The 10,422-nt window shown below is 41.3% G+C and overlaps 1 protein-coding gene across 1 annotated transcript in view; it reads right to left on the bottom strand.

Annotated features, from left to right (window-relative positions):
- ptk2ab (protein tyrosine kinase 2ab) overlaps nt 1-10,422 on the bottom strand; it is a gene marked incomplete at its 5' end in the record, with an annotated part of 181,706 nt that overhangs the window by 15,602 nt on the left and 155,682 nt on the right. The window contains one exon of the mRNA XM_084335922.1: nt 6-112. Within this exon, the coding sequence (XP_084192048.1) occupies nt 6-112 (107 nt within the window). The remainder of the gene's footprint in view (nt 1-5; nt 113-10,422) is intronic.

Below are 10,422 nucleotides of genomic sequence, written 5' to 3'. Positions count from 1 at the left end.
TTTAGGAGGAGCCTCGTCGGAGCCTCCAGAGTCCCAGGACACAGTAACTTGTCTCCTCATCTCCATCCTGCTCCTCTCCTTCTGCTGAGCCTTCTCCTCCTCTAGGATGGTACTGTAACACACACATTATAACATGTTATTACATGCTTTCCTCCTCTAGGATGGTACTGTAATACACACATTATAACATGTTATTATACGCTCTCCTCCTCTAGGATAGTACTGTAACACACACATTATAACTTGTTATTATATGCTCTCCTCCTCTAGGATAGTACTGTAACACACATTATAACATGTTATTATACGCTCTCCTCCTCTAGGATGGTACTGTAACACACACATTATAACTTGTTATTATACGCTCTCCTCCTCTAGGATGGTACTGTAACACACACATTATAACTTGTTATTACATGCTCTCCTCCTCTAGGATGGTACTGTAACACACACATTATAACATGTTATTATATGCTCTCCTCCTCTAGGATAGTACTGTAATACACACATTATAACTTGTTATTACATGCTCTCCTCCTCTAGGATGGTACTGTAACACACACATTATACCATGTTATTATATGCTCTCCTCCTCTAGGATAGTACTGTAATACACACATTATAACATCCTAATAATATACAAATACATTATACTATCTCCTCTGGAATAGTACTGTATTTGAGTCATTTTACTTTTACTTAACACATCCACCGCCGGAAACGCTGTAACACGTTATTGCCCGCCATGCTTTGACCGCCAGACCACGCTGTACAGCGATATTGAGATCAATATTTCATTTTTTCGCCATGGCATTCATAATTCATATATACACCTCCGGCGCTGCAGCTGGACCCTACGGCTCAATACAACGACGGCTCAATACCGCCGCCTGGTGGATGGTCGGGCGAGTTACACTCGAACAACAGGAAGTGGGAGGTGTGCGTCGATTAAATTCATCCGGCCATCAGATATTGTCGCAAGGCTCCCGACAGACACTATGTACATAATGGATCGCTTTATAAACTTAATAATCGATATGATTTCGGCGTTTATTGTGACATACAAACCGGAAATGGACCTAGGCGATCGACGTCCTATACCTGGGATCTTTCACCGCCAGTCTCATTGGCGAACGGTAAGAGGACGCTAACGTTATTTTCAGCCCAATTGTTTATTCATTTCACTGCAAACCGATCTGATCAATATATCACCCATACTACATAAAGCATTTACTGACGATCACGGAATTATAAACGACCCCCCCCCCCCCCCCCCTTTCCTCCGCGCATGATGACGCATAACGTATAGGATCATATACAGTTGAATAAATCGAGAATAAACGGCAATCGATAATCTATATATGCGTTTAGGCCTATAACTCACGTTCTAGGAATTACTGCAGAAAACGATAAAAACATACTTATATTCTAGACGGTATTTTTGTATGAATGTTTGAATGAAAAAGTATAACGTTCCTACATCCTGAACGATAGATAATCGATGTTGAATGGGCCATAGTAATGTCAATTTAGCAATACAATTAAAAAAGTTATAGCCCTGCAAAGAAGGTGAACATCTCCATAGGCTTAGAGTGGTGGCAGACTAGCTATATTGATGGATATAAGTAATGGCAGGGAATGTGTTAATTATATTTAGTTTTAAGTATTGTAATTAGTTACAATTTAAATACATTAAAATTGAATTACATTTACATTACATTTAGTCATTTAGCTGACGCTTTATCCAAAGCGACTTACAAATTATGTACGACAAGTGATCAGGAAGGGCACAACTCTATCAGCCGAGTAACAATGTTCATCAAAGTGTTGAGTACGGAAGCGCTTAAAGAGGCCATGCATTCATACATTTTATTTACTCCGTTTTCCCGTGATAACGAGTTAATTTAATTTGTTTTTCCCGAGATAAGGGGATAATTTTCTCGAGATCTCGAGAAAACTAAACGATAGTATATTAGATCACTGCAGGAAACATCATTCAGTGTAGCAATGTCAGAGGAGCAGGAGGTGATTGATCACCGCGTCACATGTCTCTTCGATCGAGGCCTGAGACAGGCTGCACAGCTTCATGCCTTGCTGTTAGAGATAATACACACATTAGTGTGCGTCATCTAAGAAGGCGGTTAGCAAGGGTTCAGCTTTACCGGCGGCGCGATCAGAGAGAGAGAGGTCAGAGGTCATTAATCGGCATGCATGCGATGCATGTATGCGATTCGTCTCTGCGATTAACCCATCCCGTCGTCCTTCCCCCCCAAGGGCAGCCGGGAGCAGACAGGCGCAACGTGAGCCGCGCCAGGGGACCAATCCAAGTGCTCCTGTCCGTCTTCGTCAAGGACGCCACAGCGTTAGCGATCTTGTTGTGAGCTCTCAAAGTGAGGCTGCAACTTGAAACTGGCCCCTGTAAATGTCCGAACCCCCCCCCCCCCCCCCCCCTCCAAATGTACAGAAAGTATGTATATACTTTCTGTTAGGATCTCTGTTTAACAGTACTGTATATTTGCATATCTTGTATGTCACAAATGTAACAGTACTGTATACTGTACCTGTATCTGTATGTCATGTACCCCCCTGAAATAAGTGTATCCGTTATCACGAGAAAACAATCTTCGTTATGTCGAGATAACGAAATAATAAGTCGCTGTCACGAGAAAACGGACTTTGTTATCTCGAGATAACGAAATAAATTAATCCGTTATCACGAGAAAACGATCTTTGTTACGTCGAGATAACGAAATAATAAGTCGTTATCACGGGAAAACGGAGTAAATAAAATGTATGAATGTATGGCCTCTTAGGGCTTCCGTAGTTGAGTGCTACAGTGTAGGTTAGCAAATTAGGACAAGTGCATGACAGTAAGGTTAGTTAGGGTTCTTTTTAATTTTATTTTCAGATAATGGTTGAAGAAGTGCGTCTTTAGTCGACGGCGAAAGATTGGACGGGTTTCGGCTGTCCAAACTGGGGTGGGTAGTTCATTCCACCATTGTGGGGCAAGGACTGAGAATAGGCAGCTTCTCTTTGATGACCCTCCGGGAGTTCGGATAGGAGTAGGTCTGAGGCGGCCAGAAGATGCAGAGCTTAGGGGTCTTGATAAATAGCATTTATTACAAAGTAAAACATCTTTATTCTGTTTTCAACAGGCATTTTTACTTGGGCTATAACACACTTGTAATTAGGGGTGGACAGTATAAACGGTATACGGTATATAATAAACGGTATGAATTTGCACTAGGGTATGGATTTTGACTATACCACCTTGTGACCGGTAGACTAGAGCAGTGGTTCCCAAAGTCGGGGTCGCGACCCAAAGGTGGGCCGCGAGCAGCCACGGATGGGCCGCGAGATGATTTAAAAAAAAATAAAAAAAATAAAAATAAAAACTTTTTTTTATTTTTTATTTTTTTATTTTAATTTTTTTTGTCAGGCCACTGAACTTAGAAGCAGGCCAGGACAGTGTTTCTAGTTGTATTCTAAAATTCTATTCTATTGTATTCTAAAATGTGACTATATGGTTTTATATTAACTTAATAAATAAACAAAAACGAAAAATCTACTTATTTCAACGAACATTTCAAACTAAATAACAGATTATGCACATAAAACGCTGAAAACAACCGAAGCAACAATAGTATTTTAATGAGGCTATTATTATTATCATTATTTTTTTGCAACAAGTTAGCCCTCTCATAAATAGCACATATAAATGAATAACTAACTTGAACTAACTTAATAGGATTGAAGTGATATTTGGCATAAAAAATCGGTCGCCTGGCAAAAAAAATAAAAATAAAAGCCTGACGATGTGCATTGGGCCGCGGCTCTCTGACGCCTTATTTTCTGGGTCCTGGCCTGAAAAGTTTGGGAACCCCTGGTCTAGAGCAGCTCTAAAGTAGCAATGACGTTAACGTTACTTGGCGATTCACTCGACGTTTGCAGTGGTCGTTAATTGTACAGAGTTTTTCCTCCACTTGCTCACGGAACTTGCCATATCGTTTTGGCCTTTCAATTTGGCTAAGGAGGATGAGAGGAGACTTGCTTTAGCGCAGCAACGGGCTAGCGTTAGCCGCTAAGCGAACTCACGTTAGCCGATAACTAACCTCGTTCACAGTTTTATCTCCGTGAGATAAAGCCTGGTAAAGAACTACGGCCGAAAGTGTCTATGGGGTAGAATTTCCGGTGTATGTACTTCCCCCGGAAGCTGCCTCCGAAACGGATCAAACTATTCCCGAATCCCGTCGGCAAACAAGCTAGAACGTCCCGGTCATGTAGTAAATTCTTCAGGCTAAAGCCGTTGCAGTGGCTTAAAAACGAGGAAATATTGTGCACTTCACACGTTTCTATAATTGTTTTGTCGAAAACCGGAACGCCTGTAAATCAAATCAAATCAAATCAAATTTATTTATAGGGCCCGACAACACACGTTAATGTCCCCATGGGCCGTACAGGTCTTCTTTAAACAAGTCAAGAAGACAACATAACAATAAGTCAAGAACAGAACAAGAACACCATAGGGTCCAAACATTTTTTAGATGAATGCAAATAAATGAAAGAATGCAAGCACTCCCAGACATACCCCACGCGAAGGTAAGGAAAAACTCACTAAAACCTAACAATAGGGAAAAAAAAAGCTCCACAGGCAGTGAGGAGGAGAGAAACCTTAGAAGGGCCGTTCAAGGGGGGATCTCCCTTCTTAGATGTCGGTGATAGTAGTGTTGCAGACGGACAGTTGGTAAGCATGCACTCAAGTGTGTGGTGAAACACAGATGAGTGCATGCAATAGCAACTGTACATTTTGAAAAATTAAAGATAGAGCTAATAGCGATAGCAACTGAACATTTTGAAAGATTAAAGATAGAGTTGATAGCGGATCTATTTGAGGCACAGGGGCGGCGCAAGAGGGTCACGTCCTCCCCGTCTTAGTCACGGGACATTCAACACTCCGGTCGTTGCTCAGGGACAGCCGTGTACTTCCGTTTAGACACTTTAGGAGGCATATCTTGTCCAGCCTAGCCGGTAACTAACGTAGTAACATTCAAACGTGACCCCGTGGCACCAGGTCCATTAGTGAGGAAAGGGGGGGGGGGGTATATTGAGGCTTGACAACAGAGGTTCAATGATAACCCCACATTTATTGGCTATTTGTTTCTTTATATCGCTTTATCCATCGGGCTGCTCCCGTTTCCAACTCTGTGTTGACAATGACGTCCTGGTGTGACACATCAACCACGGCAACTTAGGACGCTCAAACCTCAAACTCAAACCTATTACATCACGCTATCTCTCTCTCTCTACGTTGTCAAAAATGTACACTAAAGTTAAGTTATGTTGGAGTTTTATTATTGTGTTTGAGTTGTTTGAGGGAAAGAAACCTCCCGTCCTTCTGTAGTTTTTATTTTCACTTTGTGCCGCTTGATTGTATTGTATTTCATGAAAAAAAAAGTGTTTTTCAGAGATGGAAGTAACGTGAGAAAAGATTTAGCATTTTTCTATTGCAGTTTTGGACAGTAAATGTTCTTAAAATACCTCTGTACTATGTGAAATATGTCCTAGTAATACAAGAGTACAGTAATAGCTGCCATACCAGTGTTTTACCCCTTCAGAAGCATTTATATAGACATTTTAAGATAAATGAATATACCGTGATATATACCGTTACCATCTACGCTTCAAACTATACCGTGATATACATTTTAGACCATACCGTCCAGCCCTAAGTTTTAATCAACTGCTGCATTGTGATGTGTGATATTACTTGTGAATGTTCCCACAGCAGCCCAGCGCAACATGGGCTCTCAATCACACCCAGGCCTCACGCATTTCAAGCAGCCACATGCTCACAACAGCTTTCAGTTTGTCATCAATAACAGTAGCCTATAATCTACTGATCACTCCAGAGTCAGCTTTTCTCAGCATCTCCAACTATTGGACAACATGCCTGTATGGGCTAATCATAATCATCCATGAATGTTGACATGTTCTGTAGCCTACTTTATCAAAATGTAAAATGGAATGGACGGCACAGAAGCTTCTATAAACGCCTACGTGGTCATGATGAATCTTGCTTTACTTTGTTCATACACTTTATTTTGTAAAGATGTATTTAATTAAAAGTAACTACTTGAACTTGAAAAATGTCTGGCTACACTGTTAGCAGCCCTGTGTGATATCCTGCTGAGCATGTATGTGTTTTAGGCCATGTGCAGACAAAACCGATTTCGGTCGTATCAGGCAGAGTATTTGATCGTATGCACCTTTCATCCACACAGAACTGCGTTGTGGCAGCCTGAAGACGCCGTTTTCTGAAACCTGCTCCCAGAGTGCGCAATTCTGAAAACGCTCCCCTTGCGTCGCCGTCTTTACAAGCGATACAAGTCTTTTCCTGAACCGTTGACGCGATAGCCCACCTCTCCCTTACCCCGCGTGTGCAAACTCCCACATCACAACAGCAATGGCATCGTACAGAGTGCATAAGTTGAGTGGCAGCGTGCTGCAACACCAATACTAGAGCTGCCGCGGTATTGATATTTTCTTTACCGCACAAATTTGCGTAATATTTCATACCGCCACAATATAACCGCAAAAAAAAAAAAAGTTGGAATGCATTTTTTTTTTCTACTCTTTATAGCATATAGCCTGCCTCTAGTCTAAATGTCTATCTTTAGAGGATGACTTTGCAGCATGAATATTGTTTGGGATTCGGCAAGCACGCATTCGTTATTGAAAGTGAAACACGGATTCAAAGTCTCCCCTCTGGTCGTGCGCCGTTCACTCGGTGTCGCGGGCAGGGGTGGTAGGCTGGTAGCGCCCAGTGGTTACCCCCCCGACCCTTTCTTTTCATATTATTATTATAAAGTTACTACTTGATTAACACTTTGGTCGCCAGGCTTATTTTCTTAATAAACCATCCCACGCCAGCTCTATTTGTCTATGGAGAAGTTCCCCTTCTTTGCAGGGCTATAACTTTTTTAATTGTATTGCTAAATTGACATTATTATGGCCCATTCAACATCAATTATCTATTGTTCATTGTGTAGCAACGTTATACTTTTTCATTCACATATTCATACTAAAAATATGGTCTAAAGTATAAGTATGTTTTTATCGTTTTCTGCAGCTTTCTCCAGAACGTGATTTATAGCCCTAAATGCATTATATTGATGATGAAATACAGTTTGATAGCCAGATCGGTGCCAGATAAAAAATTTCAAATGGACGTGCTTCTAGAAGTTACTACTTATCATCTGATGTTGACCGGATGGGGGGGGGGGGGTCGTTTATAATTCTGTGGCCAACGTTAGATGATTCATCTAGTGTGGGTGATATGATCATCAGAGCAGTTTATATCGAACACGTTAAAAAAAAACGCTGAATCTCACCGTAGCTTCCTCGAGCCGTTGGGCGATGAGCGTGGAGCAGAAATATTCCTATTATGGGATGTAGAAATATGCGATCCATCTCCAGGTTGTATAATAGTATATACGTCCAAATCATGTTGTTTATCGAGTTATTGGTAACGGATTGCTATCCATTGTGTGCAGCTCGAGTCCTGGGACTATTAGCGAGTGATCGGACCGAATTGGAATGAGCACCAGCTTCCGTTTCCTGTTTCCGGTTTGAGCGATCCGCCGATCGGCCACCAGATGGCGCTCTTGAACCGTTGGAGAGTTGAGAGGGGATCAACAGTAGATCTCAAGTCTCCGGGGGAGAAATATGATTGCGATCACAGATTTTTGAAATATTGATCTCAAAGACGTGGTACGGCGTCTTTGGCAGAATGAGCATGGCGAGGAATGACGTGGTAAGGCGTTTTTGGCGACCATAGTGTTAACAAAGGCATTCGTTTTGTGGCATTAACGTTATATAGTTACACGTTCAATAACATCAGCGTATTTACCGGACCATAGCAAGGCAAGCATTACTCAATTCATATCTCCGTTCCTTCCTTTGCTCAGAGCGTGCTGAGTTGTGCACATTCTGCGGTCTGTTAATAAAGTTTTCAATCAGACAAGTGTATAGAACGAAGGGCTTTTATTATAACATTCGTTGCAGTAAAATCATTATGCCTCGTTTAGTACTCCTGTGGACTGGAGCTCTGGTAGTCCACTCCGGCGGGGAGCTAATGTTATTAGCCTTGTTGTGATCAATGGCTAACATCCAGGAAGTAAAAACCGAATAGGCGCTTGCCGATTGGTGGCAACAGCAGAGGCGGGTGCAAGCGGTGTGACGTAATTGGCAGATTCGACTGTCAATCAAAATGTTTCCCTTGCATTGCTTTGGTTGAGAGTATTATTATAAAAAACAGCGTTGATGCGGTATTCAGTTAAACGCTGCGGTGGGCGTGACGTAACAGCGATACCGCAATATTGCGGTAACCGCGGCAGCTCTAACCAATACTAATACTAGACTGAAAAACGGCTGAGTACATCTCCCGTTCTGAGACAGACACAAACACACACACACTGGAGACAGGGGATGAAATACACGATACTAGCTAGAGATTAGCGTCACATAGCTGGCCTTTTTCTGAAAACCCAAGTAGTAGCCAAGCACATAATTGTTCCATAGCATACGCCTTCAGTTGATCATGACAAAAATTATGATAACCCCACCATGTAACTGCAACACACGTGCACACACACACACGCACACACACACACACCTGCAATAACAAGGCCTGTTGTTTTTATTTACTCAGGGTTTGAGTACATGTTCCAGCAACACCCTGTTAGTTTCACTTGAACACACACTCGCACCTGCTGAGCTGTTGGTGCTCACACCACTGAGCACAAACAGAGGGGACATTACCTTGTTAAGTTGAACCTTCATTAATCCCCTTGGGGGGGAAATCCCTCCCCTGCATTAAACCCATCCTAACTACTTAGGAGCGGTTGTCAGTAGGCAGCCACACATGGGGGTGAAACCAACTCCAGTTGTAATACCAGTACCTTGGCCCAGGGCAATGGCAGTAAAAATAGCCTGCATGTCTTTTGTGTGTGTGTGGGAACATGGCAAACTCCACACAGAAAGGCCTCCTGCTGGGGTTTGAACCCAGGACCTTCTGGAGGCAACATGGCTAACCACTGTGCCACTGTGGCGCCACTTGGTGGCTAAGGTGACGTGCACATTAACCATTCCATTTCAATAGGAGTTCCACCCTGTATTTTATATAAATATTATAACTCATCTGTGTAAAAGACAGTGAAAAGACAACATTCACACTAAAGGGAGGGTAAAGGTTAAATTAGGGAGGTGTACAAAATAATATGAAGGTATGGATCCATGCAAAGTATGGATTTTGGCCATAAGATCATCCACAATATATATATATATACACTGTTACATCACTGATGATGTATTTAGGTGCATCAGAAAATGTATTCCATGAATATAAAAAAAAGGACATTGACATACTGTATATTTAAGTTAATGAAAAGGTTGTTACTTGCAGCAATATAAAAAAGGACAATAAAATAGACAATTTTGAAGGAAATAGCACCATGACAATTGTATTACAAGATAAAGACGTGAGAAATATATCCCATTGTAATTCAAATACCATTTTATCGTCAAAACTAAGAGAAAATGTGGTGATGTGATATGTTGGCGGTATCTTCCAGCCCTGGCTCTGCATCATATCTGTGGGTTGCAGAGCCGCTCTTCCTACTGTACCTTCCTACTGTACTCAATGACGTGTACATTACACCCAGAATAAACAAGAGTGACAAAGACAAATCTCTCTACTACTTTACCCGCAGAGACACGGGTTGTTCCATCAGATGAGATCAAATCCAGATTGAAAAGAGTTAACCTCGCATTCTACCGATTAAAATAGAATGCGATGAAATTAAATTGAAAATAATTGAAAAAGGTATGGGTTCTTACCCATCTCGATGTGATTTATCTAGAGATATCTACTGCACGAATCTTAGGTGTTAATGAAGCCAGCATAGCAATCTGGTTAGCTGTGGTAGAGAAGATAACGGGTAGCATATGAACTTGTAATTTTCTGATGTTAAATGAAATAGTGGATGTATAGTCCAAGTGGGGGTCCTGAGGGGGGGGGGGGGGGGGGGGAAGGGGAAGGAAAGAGTGATGAAGAGCGAGCAAGAGCATATGTATTGTATTGTATTGTATTGTTTTTATTATTTTTATGTCTTTCAATCTACATTTATTTTGATTTAATTAATGGACCGTCATTATTGTTATTATTATGTTGGTCATTGTCCTGTGATTTATCATAGATTTCTACTATTAATGTATTGTTTGTCTAGTTTTGTGTTAAAAAAGGGAAAATAAAAAACATTTGTTCAAAAAAAATAAAAATAATTGAAAAACTAAATGAAGATTAGACATGTGATGAAAATGTTTTTAAAGGACATTTAAGGACACATTAATAGTTTCAAGAGC

This window comes from Notolepis coatsorum (genome assembly GCF_963971535.1).
Source record: "Notolepis coatsorum genome assembly, chromosome: 19".
In the NCBI taxonomy this organism is placed as follows: domain Eukaryota; kingdom Metazoa; phylum Chordata; class Actinopteri; order Aulopiformes; family Paralepididae; genus Notolepis; species Notolepis coatsorum.
This window is presented reverse-complemented; position numbering and strand designations above follow the sequence as displayed.